The sequence below is a fragment of the Pan paniscus genome, chromosome 10 (assembly GCF_029289425.2).
Source record: "Pan paniscus chromosome 10, NHGRI_mPanPan1-v2.0_pri, whole genome shotgun sequence".
NCBI classification, from domain to species: domain Eukaryota; kingdom Metazoa; phylum Chordata; class Mammalia; order Primates; family Hominidae; genus Pan; species Pan paniscus.
Window position 1 is genome coordinate 24932726 of NC_073259.2, and position 19223 is coordinate 24951948.

The 19223-nt window shown below is 39.1% G+C and overlaps 1 protein-coding gene across 5 annotated transcripts in view; it reads left to right on the forward strand.

Annotated features, from left to right (window-relative positions):
• The window catches only part of AEBP2 (AE binding protein 2), a 160950-nt gene that overhangs the window by 48015 nt on the left and 93712 nt on the right, over positions 1-19223 (forward strand). For all 5 annotated transcript variants that reach the window (XM_003816546.7, XM_008969591.6, XM_055095458.2 and 2 more), the window contains exons 4-5: positions 6021-6207; positions 12323-12447. In XM_003816546.7, coding sequence (XP_003816594.1) covers positions 6021-6207; positions 12323-12447 — 312 coding nt within the window. The remainder of the gene's footprint in view (positions 1-6020; positions 6208-12322; positions 12448-19223) is intronic.

The window sequence follows — 19223 nt, forward strand, 5'->3', positions numbered from 1 at the left end:
AGTTTCATATATGTAAGCGATTACTGTAGCAATTTGAAAATATTTAAAAACAAAGATTTCTGATTAGTGAGCTTTGATTATCTAGAAGTTAAATATTAATGCAATTGGTGAAAAAAGTTGAGATCTCATGTTTGTTTTGTGGTGAGCAAGATGAAGTAAGGGTCAGAAAGAATTATAGCAAAGACTTGATTGATGCATTGCAGAGCCTTGCACATTGCATATGTATATTATTATATTACATATTTTAACTAAATTAATTCTTACAATAATTCTTTGAGTTAATTACTGTTGTTGCCCTCATTTTTTACATAAGGAACTGAGGCAAGAACAGATTAAAAAAAAATTTTTTTTTTTAGGCATAGTTTTGTTCTGTTGCCCAGGCTAGAGTGCAGTGGTATAGTCTCAGCTCACTGCAACCTCTGGCTCCTGGGCTCAGGTGGTCCTCCCACCTCAGCCTCCAAAGTAGCTGGGACCACAGGCACATGCCTGGCTAATTTTTGTATTTTTTTTTTTTGTAGAGACAGGGTTTTGCCATGTTGGCTAGGCTGGTCTCGAGCTCCTGGGCTTAATCGATCCGCTCACCTCGGCCTCCCAAAGTGTTGGAATTACAGGCGTGAGTCATCGCTCCTATCCATATTAAATATTGTTTGTGGTCATGGTCAGTGGCAGATTCTGAATTTCAGAGGCAGAAAGAATCCGGGGTCGTTAATTATGTTACTCTGGTGTATTTGTCGAAACCAAGAAATCAACATTTCTATTTGGAATTTTTCTTCCTTTAGATCACCTCTTCATTATCTGTAAGACTGGTGCTTTCTGATTTGTGTTCTGATAGCCCCTTGTTGATCTTCAGAAGGACTTCTGAGAATACGAATGAGATGATCTTAGCACTTACAAAGACAGTCTTAGTATTGCTTCGTCCAAATAAATTTGTTTGGGAAAAGAAAAAACCAGTTCAGTAATTCTGTGTTTCAAATTTTAGAAAAGCTACTTGGCCACCAGCATATTTTTTTGTGTTGTTTGAGATGGACTCTTGCTCTGTCACCCAGAGCAATGGTGCGGTCATGGCTCACTGCAACCTCCGCCTCCCAGGTTCAAGCTATTCTCCTGCTTCATCCTCCAAGTAGCTGGGATTACAGGCATCTGCTACCACGCCCGGCTAATTTTAGTATTTTTAGTAGAGGCGTGGTTTCACCAAGTTGGCCAGGCTGGTCTCAAACTCCTGACCTCAGGTGATCCACCTGCCTCAGCCTGCCAGAGTGCTGGGATTACAGGCGTGAGCCACCATGCCCGGTCAACATACATTAATATATAGGGTATTTCAGTGGGAGACCACATTTAAAACAGTCAATGTTTGTATTAGTCCGTTTTTCACACTGCTATAAAGATACTACCTGAGACTTAGTAATTTATAAACAAAAGAGGTTTAATTGACTCACAGTTCTGCATGGCTGGGGAAACCTCAGGAAAACTAGTCATGGTGGAAGGTGAAGGGGAAGCATTATCTCTTCTTCACAAGGTGGTGGCAGAGAGAGTGCAGGGGAACCTGCCATTTTAAAAAACCATCAGATCTTGTGAGAACTCCCACACTATGACAAGAACAGCATCGGGGAAACCCCCCCCCCCCCCCATGATCCAGTCACTTGGGAGGTTTCTCACTCAATACATGGGGATTATAATTCAAGATGAGATTTGGGTGGGGACACAGAGCCAAACCATATCAGTGTTCAACAACCAGCTTTCCCCTCATCATTGAAATCGGTTTCTTTTTCATCAGAACGCCATGTGTAGTGGCTTGAGTTCAGTGATGATATATTTATGAGTGAAAATATAAAACATATTTGAAAACTAAAACCATACTCAGCAACATGAAATGCTCATGTAAAGAGGATGGTACTAGACTATTTGAAGCAACAGCAGATTTGTCTCTGCCTCATATTCTGTAGGATGTTGATTAGTTGATGCCTAAAATTATTTTTCCTTTAGCAGAGTTTGTATTTAAGTGAAATATGTGTGATTCTATTATATTTTTCTTTAATGTAAGCACTCTTTAGTTCTAAATTTTACTTCTGTTTTTTTTTAATGATTTTTGATTGATAAATGACCAAAATCAAAGATAAAACAATTTTCTGTTAGAATTCTCATTACTGGTTTCATTTCTAGAGACTGAATCATTGATGATTAAAATAAACTTTTTTTTTTTTTTTTTTTTTTTGCATGGGGGAGGTTAGAGATGGAGTCTCCCTTTTTTGCCCAGGCTAGTCTCAAACTCCTGGGCTCAAGTGATTTTCCCACCTTGGCCTCCCAGAATGTTGGAATTGTGCGTGCACTTGGACTAAAATAAACTCTTGATGGTAACATTACTCTCTGAGTTCTAGATGCTACTAGGGCCTATTCTTTGCTGTCTGGAAGGATGCTGGGACAAAATGACTCTTAAGACTTATAACATTTCTCAATTCAGACTAGCCACCTTTCAAATGCTTAGAAGTTACCTGTATCTAATAGATGTATGTATTGGATGGTACAAAACTAACCCATTAGGGTAATTAAACACTCTCAATTCAAGTATCAAGCAATTTTGAGTATCAGGTTTTTTATCATGACTGAGTGTCACTCTGTTGCCCAGGCTGGAGTGCAGTGGCATGATCTTGGCTCACTGCTCTGCTTCCCAGGCTGAAGTGATTCTTGTGCCTCAGCTTCCTGAGTGGCTGGGTTACGGGCTTGTGCCACCATGCCCAGCTAATTTTTTTTTCTTTTTGAGACAGAGTCTCACTTCTGCCCAGGCTGGAGTGCAGTGGCATGATCTCAGCTCACTGCAGCCTCCCTGGCTAATTTTTGTATTTTTATTAGAGACAGGGTTTCACCGTGTTGGCCAGGCTGGTCTCAAACTCCTGGCTTCAAGTGATCCACCCACCTCAACCTCCCAAAGTATTGGGATTACAGGCATGAGCCACTGTGCTCGGCTCAGGTTTTAAATTAAAAGTTAAATTGGTCATTATGGAAATGCAGTTGAAAACCACAAGATACCACTTCACACTCACTAGGATGATTTTAATAAAAAAATGGAAATAGTGTTGGCGAGAATGTGGAGCTAGCTGGTGATTATACAACATTATGAATACACTAAATTCCACTGAATTGTACACTTTCAAATGGTTAATTTTGTGATGTGAATTTCACTTTAATGAATAATATTAATTTAAATGAAATAAAGTTAAAAATTCATTTACTCAGTTACAATAACCATATTTAAAGTGTTGAGTAGCAATATTTGGCTAGTGGTTCGTAGGTTTGCAGTGACCTTGGCAGTGGACCAGGTAGTTCTGTGGCAACGTGGTACTCTACAGAAGAGATGGCAGCTTTAAAAAGCGTTATTATTTCTTGGTACTCAAAATATGTGTGGTAAAATTTTAAATTTTAAATATAGAAATCATTAAATGCTGACTTCTCATGGTCAGAGTCTGTAGGTGAAAATTCTTGATGCAGCCTATTTGAGGACCATGCCATTCATAGGGTTGTTGTATGAATTAAATACTAATTTCAGAGCAATGAATATGGCTAATTGCCTCTATTCAGGGTTTCCCATAGCCCTGTGCTTTAGTTAGGCCTTACTGTACTCCTTTGAAGTTATACTGCTTTATATGTATGTTTTGCAGAACATATAGAAGCTCTTGTAGTGTAGTATCTTTATCTTATTCATCTTTATCCTTCTAGCATATTATGTATTACTAGACATAGATAAGTATTTGAACTAAAGTCTTGAATCATTTCTACCTCTTTTTTAACTTAGTATGCACCACAGAGTAAGTAAACATTTTTCATAGAGACGCTGAGGGCCATAAGGAGCCCCCAAAATATATTTTGTATGTCAAAATAGAGCAATTATTAATGGATACCATATAAGAAGAATGTGTGATTTTTTTTTTTTATCAGCATCAGTAAACATATAGCTGTTTAGTTCTGCTAATATACTTAGTAATATCTATGATTTGCAAGATGCTTCTGGGAATATAAATATTCATAAATATACATCTCTGTGTTCAAAATGGAAAGTGTGAGTTGGGATATAGATATGCAGTGAAGTGTGAGGACAGCCTCAAGGGAGAATTAGCTCTTGTCCATTTGTGGCAGATTTAGAGAGACTTTATGAGGAAAGTTATGATTTTTACAAATAAAGGGCTGTGTTGTGATTTTAGCAGCTTACAATTGGTAGAGGTACCTCGATTGAAGGAAAGAGCCTGAGGCATGTGATGTTTTTAAATGCTATTATCTAGATGAACTTTTACAAGATGAACCGCCTGGGGATAACAAGATGAATATATTTGGTTTTTAACATGACACATTTATATGCGTAGAGTTTGGTAAGTCAAAAACTAAGTAAATTGGTTAAATGACTAATGGAAAAGTCATTATCCATCCAACTGTGGATATTTCTGTTTTGTTTTGTTTTGTGTTAATTACGACGATTCATTTGTTAGAAGACCTGCAAATTTTTTTTCCCCAAGATATAATTAGAAATCACACACTTATACCGCAGTTAATTTGTATATATTAATTCTGGTGCTACCTGAACATTCTGCATTCTTTGTTAAAATAGCACATCTGTCAGGTGACTCGGGTAGTTAACCTTTTGATTTCTTAATATTGCAAGTACAGAAGGCTAAAGAGGCAGTATTTAATGGATATTGTAGAGGGCTGCATATGACCAACACTGAGCATGTCTTTTCTAAGAGAGAGGCTAGATCTAATTGTTTAACAAATTAAACAATTTATACAAACAAAATATAAATAAAAAAAATAAAATAAAAAAATTTTATTTATTTTTAAAATATTAAATGTAGTCTGTATGGGTTTTCATTTGAAGTTTAAGAAATTTGTAAGAAAGTAATTTACAAAGACAAGGCAGGTGTGGTGGTGCACACCTAGCTCTGTGGGAGGCCTAGGCAAGTGGATGGTTTGAGCCCAGGAGTTCAGGACCAGCTTACCCAACATGGTGAAACCCCCTTTTGACAAAAAATGCAACAACAACAAAATATTAGTAGAGTGTGGTGGCGTGTGCCTATAGTACCACCACCTGGTACTATTAGTAGAGTGTGGAGGCTGAGGTGGGAGGATCACTTGAGCCTGGGAGGTCGAGGCTGCAGTGAGCCGAGTTCATGCCACTGCACTTCAGCCTGGGTGATAGACTGAGACCCTGTCTCAAAAAAAACAAAACCCAAAATACAAAATACATTAAAAAGTCAATATTGAACTTTTCTCTCACCTGTTTTAATAGTGTGTAACACTAGGAAGTCTGCTGAAGGTTTTGAAGTAGCATGTATCGTAAAAAAAAATACTTTAAAAATCCAGAAATACAGCTGGCTTACACCTGTAATCCCAGCACTTTGGGAGGCTAAAGCAGGCAGATCACATGAGGCCAGGAGTTCGAGACCAGCCTGGCCAATGTGGTGAAACCATAGCTCTACTAAAAATACAAAATTAGCCAGGCATGGTAGCACACAGCTGTAATCCCAGCTACTCGGGAGGCTGAGGCACAAGAATCACTTGAACCCAGGAGGCAGAGGTTGCAGTGAGCGGAGATCACACCACTGCATCCCAGCCTGGGCAACAACAATACTCTGTCTCAAAAAAATAAAAATAAAATTCAGGAATCCAGTCATTGCCAGGATATCTAATTCTTTGTTGCAAAAACAGCTTAGTGCTTCTGCTATAACAACGATTAATTCAAAACCAGATTTTTCTGGGAAGAAGGTCCCATTATTTTTGTATTGCATATAGTGGAAATAGTAAACTGGGAGGATGTGAAACTTGTTGCATTTTCAAGCTTTGTCTAATATATGTCATCTTACTTGGCAACTTACTTCATAAAGTGAAAAGACTACTAGTCCCTTATGCTTCCTTTCTGGAATTAGTTCTATTGTACTACTTATTTACTTCCGAAAATACTAGATATTCACTCATTGATATTCTTCTCATGCCCTACACAGCATGCCTGACGTTATTTCTGTTTTATTTTCTTTTAGTGTGTTGTTGGTGGCTGCAATGCCAGCTTTGCTTCTCAGGGAGGGCTAGCTCGTCATGTACCCACACACTTCAGTCAGCAGAACTCCTCAAAAGTTTCTAGCCAGCCAAAGGCCAAAGAAGAATCTCCTTCTAAAGCTGGAATGAACAAAAGGAGGAAATTAAAGAACAAAAGACGACGCTCATTACGTAAGTGTTACACTGAGAAAATCTGGTGTATTTGATGGTTTTAAAAGATATCTTAGACTTTTATGCAAATCCACTTTGAACTTCAACTCCTCTTCTATTAAAAGTAACAAACAGGTAGGATGCCTGTCTGTCAGTGAGAGTGAGAATTCAGTGGCACATGTTTGTAGTAGCTAAGGGAGTATATGTGGCCTTCAAATATAAACTGTATAAAATTAGATTTGGGGGCTACTCTGATTCTCTTCTAAAATAACATTTAAAATATAGTAACATTGGTATTTCTAGAAATATTTTAGAAAATTTGAACATGTTAAAAGTAAATATCAAGTGAAAGTTAAGTAATCTATCTACTCCAGAGTAGTGTGTGTACCTGAGCTGGGAGGTAGAGGCTGCAGTGAGCCGTGATCGCGCCACCACACTTGAACCTGGGAGACAGAGTGAGACCCTGTCTCAAAAAACCAACAACAAAAAAAACCACCACAAAGCCATGTGTGTGGATAACAAAGCAGTGTTGCTTTTTTTTTTTGAGGTGGAGTCTCGCTGGAGTGCAATGGCGTGAGACAGGGTTTCACTATGTTGGACAGGCTGGTCTCAAACTCCCGACCTCAGGTGATTGCCTGTCTCGGCCTCCCAAATTGCTGGGATTACAGGTGTGAGCCACCACACCCAGCCGATAGCAAAACAATTTGAATGTAATGGGTGTCATAGTACCTAGTCTATTGTAACATATGTACAATGTTTATGTGTTTACTTACCAAAATGTATCCTTGATGTTTAGGATAGAAAATAAATAGATGATAAGGCTTGTAAATGCTGGGAGTAGGAACAGACTTTGCAACCTCACAGTGTAGCTGGTCACTGCTTCTTTGTGTCAGCTGGTTAGTTTGTGGCTTTATTTTATTATTATTATTATTTTTTTGATGGAGTCTCGCACTGTCGCCCAGGCTGGAGCGCAGTGGTGTGATCTCGGCTCACTGCAACCTCCGACTTCTGGGTTCAAGCAGTTCTCTGTCTCAGCCTTCCAAGCAGCTGGGATTACAGGCACCCGCCACCACGCCTGGCTAATCATTGTATTTTTAGTAGAGGCGGGGTTTCACCATGTGGCCAGGCTGGTCTTGAAGTCCTGACCTCTTGATCCACCCGCCTTGGCCTCCCAAAGTGCTGGGATTACAGGCGTGAGCCACTGTGCTCGAGCAGCTGGTTAGTTTTAACTACATATCCTCAATGAAGAAATACCAATGGGTGAATGAGTGAATAAAGCTTTCATTGAAAGGGAGTCTACTCCAAAGGTGAATTAGAAAGAAAAAATAGATTGTACTTTACCCTTTTTCTCTGGGGATTGATTAGTATAGACAAGACTCCAGACACTAATTCCAGACTATGAAATTAGTCTGTAAAACATTGAAATCTTTTTGTTACTACAGATTTATAGCGGACAAATGAACAAACCAGAAAACTTTATATTTCGTTTTTATTTTTTTCTACCTCATTAACTGAGAAAAGTAAACTTTCTTAAACTCTTCTTAAATTTCATTCTTGCTTTTTTTTTTTTTTTTTTTTTTTTGATACAGGGTCTTACTCTTGCCCAGGCTGGAGTGCAGTAGTGAGATCATGGCTTACCGCAGTTTCAGACTCCTGGGCTCAAGCAGTTCTCCCACCTCAGCCTCCCAAGTAGCTGGGACTACAGGCCTGAGCCACCATGCCTGGCTAGTTTTTATTTTTGGAAGAGATGGGGGGGGTCTCTCTGTGTTCTCCAGGCTGGTCTTGAACTCCTGGGCTCAAGTGATCCTTCCCCTTCAGCCTCCCAAAGTGCTAGGATTACAGGCATGACCCACCACACCTGGCCTTAAGTTTCTTTTTGTTAAAGTAATCATGTTTATTTTTAATCAACGTTGGCTATTTATGGTACCATTTTCATTTTGACATCCTTTATAAAAACAGAAATTTAACATTGCAGTCATTTTACTTGTGTTAATATCAAGTAGCTTGCAGTTGCACACAGAAAATTGCTAAATATATATTATGGTACTCAAAAACCAGATGACTTTTCCACCAGTTTCACCTATCCTCATTATTATTTTAGTCTCAGTGTATACAGTAATCATTTAAATTTTCTGACTTTTCACATTATATACTTGGCAATATCTATGCAATTCGCTACTCTTTGTCTTGTAAAGAGGAGAGAGATTCAGTTAAATACCCAGTTCTTGCTTAGAAACAAAGTACTGGTGCCGGCTTAAGTATATGTTTCTTTTGACGGTGGTGTTTTTCCTCATATTAACTTAGCTAGTAAGGCAGGCTGCGTAGGGAGAGTTGGCAGAGAGAGGTGGTGGATGAAAATACCTTTTTGTCATCTGTTTTATTGAGGAGAATGGGGTTAGTCCTGAATATATTACTTTATAAACTTTAAAAAGGATCCAAGGCCTTTTCACTGTGGGGAGCCATTGTTAAGACAGTGCTGTGATTTGAATTAGCATGGTTAACAGCTGCTGCATTTCACTTTCTTTAAAAGCATACATATCTGTAGCAGTTAACTTTACCTAGTATCTTCCTCATGTAATCCAAGAAGACAGTTTTTACGAAACTGTGAAAAATACACCTTATAAATAGCAGCACTGCAGCAAATGTAATTTTCTGTTTGATAAAATTTGTTTTTTTTAACCTTTTTTTTTTTTTTTTTTTTCTGAGACAGGGTCTCTCTCTGTCACCCAGGCTGGAATGCAGTGGTGCAATCATGACTCACTGCAGCCTCGACCTCCTGGGCTCAGGTGATTCTCCCACCTCAGCCTCCCAGGTAGCTTGGGCTACAGGCACACACCACCACACCCAACTAATTTTTGTATTTTTTTTTGGTAGAAGTGGGGTTTTGTCTTTTTGACCAGGCTGGTCTTGAGCTCTTGAGCTCAAATGGTCCACCCATCTCAGCCTCCCAAAGGGCTGGGATTACAGGTGTGAGTCACCGCACCCAGCCTGATAAAATTTATATATATACATATTTTTAATTTTTATTTATTTTTTCATTATTTTTAAAAATCTTTAAAATATATTTTTAATGCTTTTTAAATATACTTTAAAGTGGAAAGAATAGTATAATAAATACTTGTATTGCTCTTCACTTAGAGATTTACCAATATGGTACATTTGTTTTATCTTCCTACCTATATACCTTTTTGGTCATGGACCCAAAATGCTTAAGATGCATCTCCTAAGAATAAAGATATTTTTCTGCATAACCACATCATCATCATTACACCTGAGGAGAAGATAAATCATACGATATATGTAATTTTGAAACATGGGAAAATAGTTTCTATTTTTGTGGTTTCCAAAGGATTTTTTTTTTCTTTTTTTTTGAGACAGAGTCTCGCACTTACTGCCCGGGCTGGAGTGCAGTGGTGCGATCTTGGCTCACAGCAACCTGTAATGTTAGGTTGTCAGTTTGTGATCTTTCAGCCTTTTTGCTTTGTTCTGTTTTTGTTTTTTGTTTTTTTGAGACAGGGTCTCACTTTGTTGCCGAGGCTGGAGTGCAGTGGTGCAATCTTAGCTCACTGCAACCAGTGCCTCCCAGGTGCAATCAATTCTCGTGCGTCAGCTTCTTGAGTAGCTGGGACTACTGGCACACACTACCATGCCCGGCTAATTTTTGTATTTTTAGTAGAGATGGGGTTTTACCATGTTGGCCACCAAGTCTCAAACTCCTGGCATCAAGTGATCCGCCTCCTGCCTTGGCCTCCCAAAGTGCTGGGATTACAGGCATGAGCCACTGTGTCCAGCACCAAAGGTTTTTGATTATATATCTTATTAGTTAAAAAAATACTGAGCACACAGTCTTAACATATGTAATTTATACATTGTATACGGGTAATACTACTACTGCACATTATACAAAATTGCCAAGAAGGAATATTGAAAAAGAATGAGATGAAGAAATTAACAAGGGTGTTCTATTCTTTACGTACTCTAATGGATCATGACACACACCTACTTTGGAACTACTGTTCTAGTTTGGTATTCTTGATAAATGCAGTGGAGATAGTGTGGTTAAGGTCTGAATACATAGGCTGAAGATTGAGGACTCCTTTCATTATTGTGAATTTAAGTGATGGCTTCAGTGTTTAAATTTGAGTGAGGAGTGGTTAATTTTAGTGATTTAGAGTGATGAGTTATTATTTTCCCCAAGTGTTTATTCTTAGGAAAAAGCATATATTTGGAGAGCTTGGAGAAAGTTACACATTTTTTTTCGAGTAGCCACTTATCTAACAGGAAAGTGATGTATTTCTCAGAACTCTCCCTTGCTCACCCCTGCAAATGTCAAGTACTTTTTTCTTTCTGATTTCTCATTGTCACTGCCTTCTTAGTCTTTTGGCTTCTGCTCGTTTATTACTAGTTGGTGTTTTGTTTATTTTTTCTTGAGGAAATATCTAGAGAAAAGACCTGTTTGTTTAGGTATGTTATATTTGATGTGCCAACTGGTGAAAATATTCCCCCATAAAAGCTATGGTGGATTTGTGTAGATGTTTTGAGAACTCTTTGAATAGCCATAGTGTGGGAAATCAGCATATATGTAATTCAGAATATGCTGTACCAGGGAAATCAAGCCAACTCTTTTATTAGTGAAATTGAATTTTCAATTACAGATCTTGAAAAATTACATGTATTAGTAAGCTCCACAAATGTAAAATAATCAACTTATTTATTTTGAGCAACTTTCTTATTAGGAATAAGAATAGAACAATTTATTATAATTAGTGGGATGAAAATTGAAATTTGAAAAATGTTCTTACCAAATTAAATCTTCAGTGTATAATTTTTTTGATTACACTAAAACGTTGCCTACTCTATATTTGTGAAACGTTTTATCCTTTAAAAAAAATTCCATGGTGGAACATGCCTATAGTCCTAGCTACTCAAGAGGCTGAGACAGGAGGATCACTTGAGCCCAGAAGTTAGTTTGAGGCTACAGTGAGCCATGATCACGCCACTGGACTCTAGCACCTTGGGCAGCAGAATGAGACTGTGTCTAAAAGAAAAAGAAAAAAACCAGTTATATAAGCTTATTAATATAAATGGCCTTATGATTTATAAGGCATTTTTATATGCATTTGTTTTATTTAATTACAATTGAAAATTGTTACAATAATTTACATTTTACAAATAATCCACAGTGTAATGCAGGTTAAGTAGTTTGCCCACAGTCATACAGCTGATAACTGGTGGAGTTGATTGGCAGCTTTGGTGGACTGATCGGCGTCCAAAAATTTGTTTGTAATTTTATTAGATCATTGTTCAAATAGTTGTTCATAATCAAGAAAATACTTGTCAAAAACCTCAAAATAGGCTGGGAGCAGTGGCTCATGCCTGTATACCCAGCACTTTTGGAGGCTGAGGTAGGCAGATCACATGAAGCCAGGAGTTCAAGACCAGCCCAGCCAACATGGTGAAACTCCAGCTCTACTAAAAATAACAAAAATCAGCCGGGCTTCGTGGTGTGCGCCTGTAGTCCCAGCTACGCAGGAGGTTGAGGCATGAGAATTGCTTGAACCTGGGAGGCAGAGGTTGCAGTGAGCTGAGATGGCGCCACTGCACTTCAGCCTGGGTGAAGGAGTGAGACTCTGTCTCTAAAAAAAAAAAAAAAACAAACAAAAAAAAAAAAACCTCAAAATAATATTATTGTATTGTCAGATTTGTACAATTTGAAATTACATGGTAACACAAAATGTTCACAAAATTTATTTTGTATGTTTGGCAATGGTGAGTTTGAAATCCTGATATATAGATGATGTTCCTCAGATCGCTGATAACAGACCTTATGCTGAGGCGAGATGTTGGAGTAAAAGATAACATTTTATGAAAAATGAAGTAGCTGAGATGTGGAATCATGAGGTTTGAGGTTAGAACTTAACTCACCAAGGGTCAGAATTAACCCACATTCACTCATTTGTTGAAATAATGCTTTTGCATATTAGTCTTCTTATCTAGAGTCCATGTTTTGTAAGCAAATAATAATCTTGAATTTAAATACTATTGATAGATATGTATTTGTTAATTGTTTCCATCTTTATTACTTATTACTGTTATGTTTTTCTAAATATTCTTTACTTTTTATGTTGACTTTTAGCACGGCCACATGATTTCTTCGATGCACAAACACTGGATGCGATAAGACATCGAGCCATATGCTTTAACCTCTCAGCTCATATAGAAAGTTTAGGGAAGGGACACAGTGTTGTTTTTCATAGTACTGTAAGTATTCTTTTATTTTTTCAAATTAAATATAAAACTTTGCAAAAAAATATTTCCACAATCATTTCTAAATCTCTCAGAATCTAAGAAAATACAATTTAACAGAAATCACAAAACCTTTTGTTTTATCAGTATTTAAAATATTGTATTATTGGTTATAAAGCACACATTTCTTATAATTTTACGTGTTTGTGATTAAACTGAATATGTTAGCCTTTAGTTTGAGCTACTTAGGAATAATGGGATGACACACCATACAGTGTTACTAGGCATTACTGGGCTCTGACATTAGCTAAACCAGGTGTCTTTTCTCACCTGGTTTCCTCATTTGCAAAATTAGAACATGAGACTCCTTTTACCTCTAAAAAGTGTCATTCATATTTCTGTGCACTGCATGGAGCCACCTCTTACCCCACGCACCCATCCAAAGTTTATGTTAAACAGAATATAAGATTATATTTGCTATCAGAGCTTCATGAAGGAAAGGATTTTAGTCTCTTTTGTTCCACTCATCTATCCCAAGTGCCTAGAATTTTGCCTGGCACATGGTAGGCACTCAGTATAGTTGTTGAATGACTATGTTGTCAACAGAGAAGAAGAAAAGTACCAAATTTGAAAAAGAATAAATACATTTTATTTTTTGGTTAATTAGGAGTTGTAATAGAGAGTTATTCTTTCTTCCATGCCTCTTTTCATTTTGTTTTTCAGTCATTTTTAAATTGGTGTAGTTTGGTGTAATTAAGTTAATAAATGTACATTGTAGATCATACTTTTGGTGATTTGAATCTCTGAAAAATATGTGTTTAATTTAGGCTGACAAAATACAGGCCAGGCGTGGTGGCTCATGCCTGTAATCCCAAAATTTTGGGAGGCCTAGGCAGGTGGATCACCTGAGGCCAGGAGTTCGAGACCAGCCTGGCCAACGTGGCAAAACCCTGTCTCTACTAAACATACAAAAAATTACCTGGGCGTGGTAGTGGTCATCTGCAATCCCAGTTACTTGGGAGGCTGAGGCAGGAGAATTGCTTGAGCCCAGGAGTTGGAGGCTGCTGTGAGCCGAGATCGCGCCACTGCACTCCGACCTAGGCAGCAAGAGCGAAACTCCATCTCAAAAAAAAAAAAATACAGCCAGGCTTCATGGCTCACACCTATAATCCTAGTACTTTGGGAGGCCAAGGCAGGCAGATTGCTTGAACCTAGGAATTCAATACCAGCCTGGATAATATGGCAAATCCCTGTCTCTACAAAAACATGCAAAAAATTAGCCAGGCATAGTGGTGTGCACCTGTAGTCCCAGTTACCCAGGAGGCTAAGGTGGGAGGATTGGCTGAGCCCAGGAGGTCAAGGGTGCAGTGAGCTGTGATCATGGCACTGCACTGCAGCCTGGGCTACAAAGTGAGACCCTGTCTGGAAAAAAAAAATTATATATACACTTAATTTGGGTTACTTTTATTTTTTATATTTCAATTGAAAAATGCATGAAAATTGAAATACAAAAGGTCCTTATTGATATCAATATGTTGTTTGGTTTGAACCTCTATTTCTGTCGTCTCCTATAAAAATGAGTTTTTTTTGTTTTTTTTTTTTTTTGCATTTTCATGTTTTCTTCTACATGCAGTCATCCCTCTGTATTCACAGGTTCTGCGACCGTGGCTACAACCAACCACGGATTGATAATATTTGCGGGGACAAGAACCACAATAAAAATCATACAAATTAAAAAGTACAGTGTACCAACTATTTACGTAGTATTGACTTAATTATATGGGAGGTTTTGCATAGATTATATGCAACACCATGTTATTTTATATAAAGGCCTTTTAGAGCATCCTTGGATTTCACTATTCAAGGCAATTGGAGATGTCCTTACTTACTTCCCAATTATATATGGTTTCCTGTTATTTGTACCTACTTTTTTTTCTTTTGAGACAGAGTCTTGCTCTGTTGCCCAGGTTGAAGTGCAGTGGCATGATCTAGGCTCACTGCAACCTCCACCCTCTAGGTTCAAGCGATCCCCCTCCCTCAGCCTCCCGAGTAGCCGGATTACAGGTGCATGCCACCAAGCCCAGCTAATTTTTGTATTTTTGGTAGAGATGGGGTTTTGCCATGTTGGCCAGGCTGGTATTAAACTCCTGACCTCAAGTGATCTGCCTGCCTTGGCCTCCCAAAGTGCTGGGATTACAGGCATGAGCCACCATGCCCGGCCTATCTTGAGTTAATTTTTTATATGGTGAGAGCTCAGTAGAGGTCCAGTTTCATTCTTTGGCATATGGTTAGCCAATTTCTCCAGTGCCATTTATTGAATTAGGGAGTCCTTTCCTCACCGTTTTTATTTTTGTCAACTTTTTTGAAGATCAGTTGGTTGTAGGTGTGCAGTTTTATTTCAGGGGCTTCTATCCTAATTTCATTGGTCTGTTTGTCTATTCATTTTTTTTTTTTGAGATGGACTTTCGCTCTTGTTGCCCAGGCTGGAGTGCAATGGCATGATCTCGGCTCACTGCAACCTCTGCCTCCTGGGTTCAAGCGATTCTTGTGCCTCAGCCTCCCAAGTAGCTGGGATTACAGGCATGTACCACCATGCCTGGCTAATCTTATATTTTTAGTAGAGACGGGGTTTCTCCGCGTTGGTCAGGCTGGTCTCGAACTCCCAACCTCAGGTGATCCACCCGCTTCAGCTTCCCAGAGTGCTGGGATTAATAGGCGCGAGCCACCATGCTTGGCTGTTTGTTTATTTTTGTACCAATACTGCACTGTTTTGGTTACTGTAGCCTTGTAGTGTAGTTTGAAGTCGGGTAAGGTGGTGTCTCTGGCTTTGTTCTTTTTGCTTAGGATTGCCTTGGCTCTTTGGGCTCCTTTTCATTCCATGTGAATTTTAGAATACTTTTTTGTAATTCTGTGAAAAAATATTGGTAGCTTGATAGGAATAGCATTGAATCTGTAAATTCCTTTGGGCGTTGTCACCATTTTAATGATACTGATTCTTCCAATCTGTGAGCATGGAATATTTTTCTATTTTTTTGTGTCATCTGTGATTTCTTTTAGCAGCCTTTTGTAGTTCTCCTTGTAGAGATTGTTTACCTCCTTGGTTAGATGTATTCCTTGGTGTGTGTGTGTGTGTGTGTGTGTGTGTGTGTGTGTGTGTTATGGTGAATGGAATTGCATTCTTGATTTGGTTGTCAGCTTGAGTGTTATTGGGGTATAGAAATGCTACTGATTTTTGTACATTGATTTTTTTTGTATCCTGAGACTTTGCTAAAGTTGTTTATCAGGTTTATGAGCTTTTTGGTGAAATCTTCAGGTTTTTCTAGGTGTAGAATCATATTGGCAGTGAAGAAAGTAAATTCGATTTCCTCTTTTCCTATTTGGATGCCTTTTATTGATCTTACCTGATTGATTGCTCTGGCTAGGACTTCCAGTGCTGTGTTGAATAGGAATGGTGAGAGGAGACATCCTTGGGTTTTTTTTTTTTTTAAACATTTATTTTTATAGAGACAGGATCTTGCTGTGGTGCCCAGGCTGGTTTTGAACTCTTTGCCTCAAGCAGTCCTCCTGTCCTAGCCTCCCAAAGTGTCGAGATTACAGGTGAGCCACCACGCCCTGCTGATATCCTTTGTCTTTCTTTCCCTTTCCAAGACAGGGTCTTACTCTGTCACCCAGGCTGGAGTGCAGTGGCACAAACATGGCTCACTGTAGCCTCAATCTCCTGGGTTCAAGAGATCCTCCCACCTCAGTCTTCTGAGTAGCTGGGACCACAGGCATGAGCTACCACACCTGGCTAATTTATTTTTGGTAGAGGCAAGGTCTCACCATGTTGCCCAGGCTAACCTTGTCTTGTTTATGGACTAAATTTAAATGGAGGCATGCTTGACATAATGTAGGTTATTAAATGTATCATTTACATTAATTTATGTTTTTAGTTACTGCATAACCAATGTTGTCCCCTAACTTGAATTTTTCAGATAATGAAACTAGGGACTAAAAAGGTTGTATTGTCTTTCCTATTGTGATCTAGTATAGTTGTATATATTTTTTTGAGACGGAGTCTTGCTCTGTCGCCCAGGCTGGAGTGCAGTGGCGCGATCTCGGCTCACTGCAAGCTCCGCCTCCCAGGTTCACACCATTCTCCTGCCTCAGCCTCCCGAGTAGCTGGGAATACAGGCGCCCCCCCCCCACCACGCCTGGCTAATTTTTTTGTATTTTTTTTAGTAGAGACGGGATTTCACCGTGTTAGCAAGGATGCTCTCGATCTCCTGACCTTGTGATCCACCCACCTCGGCCTCCCAAAGCCCTGGGATTACAGGCGTGAGCCACCGCACCTGACTGACTAGTTGTGTACTGTTATTACATAGGGTTTATGGACCTTTACCCACACCCTATTCATGGATTCCAGGATGAGAACTCTTGTGGTATTTAGATTGATATGTGTGATACTACAGGGAAGATAGATCCTGCTTGAGCCTGGCATGAGAGCCTGGTTAGGAGCTCACCCTTTTGTTCTTCCTTGTGTTGCCAATTTATTGACAGCAAATATACCAATTAAATGGACACTATTAAATAACTTTATTTAAAAAAAGGCAAGATAGAAAATGGAGCAATAGGTATCAGTACATTCCACTCAAGTTTTAGAATATTTAAGGGTAGAATTGTATATTTTAGAAATTAGATAAGGATATAAAGGAGGGAGTGATAGAACAAAATTTGGAGTCAAAGGCAAGAAAGTGGAAAATTAGATGCAAAGGAAAGGAGACTTTTTCTGAGATTGGAAGACACAAGAGACATGAATTTGAGGAAAGGTGTCCTTATTCTCTTTTAAATAACATAGGAAATACATTTATCTAAATAAGGATGAAAGAGTTGGGGGGTAAAATACAGGATTTGGAGACCAGAAAGAGTTAATATGGCTGCTCTGGGGACTTTGTGGGGATTCAGCAAAGTTAGAGCCTTGCTCACCAAGGCTGGTTGAAGTCCTCCTTTGAAATTTGGGAACATAGTTTTATGATATGGTAGGTCTGTAATACAGATTTTTTTTGTTTTAACAGGTCAGTAAGATGTTGTCACCATGTCCAGAGTGTGGCATCAGAGCTAGTTTGTTCATTCACTTATTAAACTGTTTTAAATATTAAGGTGATCATTAAATATTGAGCACCTACTGTGAGCCAGGTACTAATGTAATGACATAGCAGTGAACAAAACAGATTAAAACCAACCCAACAAAAAATACCATGCAGCTACTCTAATGGAAGAGACATGATAAAACAAGATAAATTAGTAAAATTGTAAAAACTTGTAATGAGGGCATAAGCCATTCAATTATTAGTGGGGGATAAGCATTTTAGCTAGAGGGAAGATGAGGTGTAACATCTTGAGGTGGGACAACAGTGAGTCGGCAGAGTAGGCAGCGTAGCTGGAGGGAACAAGGGAAGAGGAGAGAGTAGGAGTTAAGTTTGAGAGGTAATAGGCAGAACCTTGGTGGACTAAGACCTTAGCTTTTATTCTGTGTGAGATGGGAAGCCATTGAAGGGGGTTGAATAGGCATGGTCTGATTTTGTTTGTTTGTTTGTTTGTTTTGTTTTTTTGAGTCAGAGTTTCACTGTGTCACCCAGGGTGAAATGTGGTGGTATGATCATGGCTCACTGTTGCCTCAAACTCCTGGGCTCAAGCAGTCCTCTCTCCTCAGTCTCCCAGGTAGTTTGGTCTGTAGGAGCACACCACCATGCCTGGCTAGTTTTTTGAGTTTTTTTTTTTTTTTTTGTAGAGACGACGTCTTGCTATGTTGCCCAGGCTGATCTCAAACTCCTGGGCTCAAGTGATCCTCCTGGCTTTGCCTCCCAGAGTGCTGGAGTGAGCCACCGTGCCTGGCCTAGTTTTTAAAATAATATATATAATATCTTTTTGAGACAGAGCCTTGCTGTGTCACCCAGGCCGGAGTGCAGTGACACCATACTGGCTCACTGCAACCTCTGCCTCCCAGGTTCAAGTGATTCTTGTGCTGCAGCTTCCCCAGTAGCTGGGACTGTACTAAATTAGCGTCCCCATGCCCAGCTAATTTTTGTATTTTTAGTAGAGATGGGATTTCGCCATGTTGGCCAGGCTGGTCTCGAACTCCTGAACTGTAGTGATCCACTCACCTTGGCCTCCCAAAGTGCTGGGATTACAGGCATGAGCCACCGTGCCTGGCCCTTTTATTTCTCTCTTAGTAAAGAAACTTGCTGTCAATAATTTTTATTGAGGTACAATTTATATATAATAAACTGTACCCATTGAAAGTATACATTTCTGTGAGTTTTGAAAGTTGTACTCACTGAGGCAAGCACCACCACAGTTAAGATAGAATAGTTCCAGCACTCTGAAGTTTTCTGGTGTAGCTTTGTAGTACATTCCTACCTCCACCTCCTGCCCTAGAAAACCTACTGTTGTTCTTTTCCGTCATGCAGGCTTTAACATGTTCACTTTGGTTTCTGTGTTGAGAACAAATTGTAGAAAGTCAGGGGTGAGAGTAAAGGGGAATTTGTCTTTTCAGTATTTCAAGTGAGAATGATAGTGGCTTAGACTGGAATGTTTGCAGTGGAGATAAGGGTTGGATTCTGGTTATCTTTTGGAGTTACTATGGACAAGAATTATGGATGGATGAGATACTGGGTTTTAGAATAAGAGGTAACAGCAACTCCAAGGCTTTTTGGCCTGGGCAGCTCCGTGGCAGAGCCGTGGAGGCTCTCAGGCAAGCAGATTGGGGAGAGGGGAGTATCAAGAGATCTAATTTGGACATATTTAGAGGC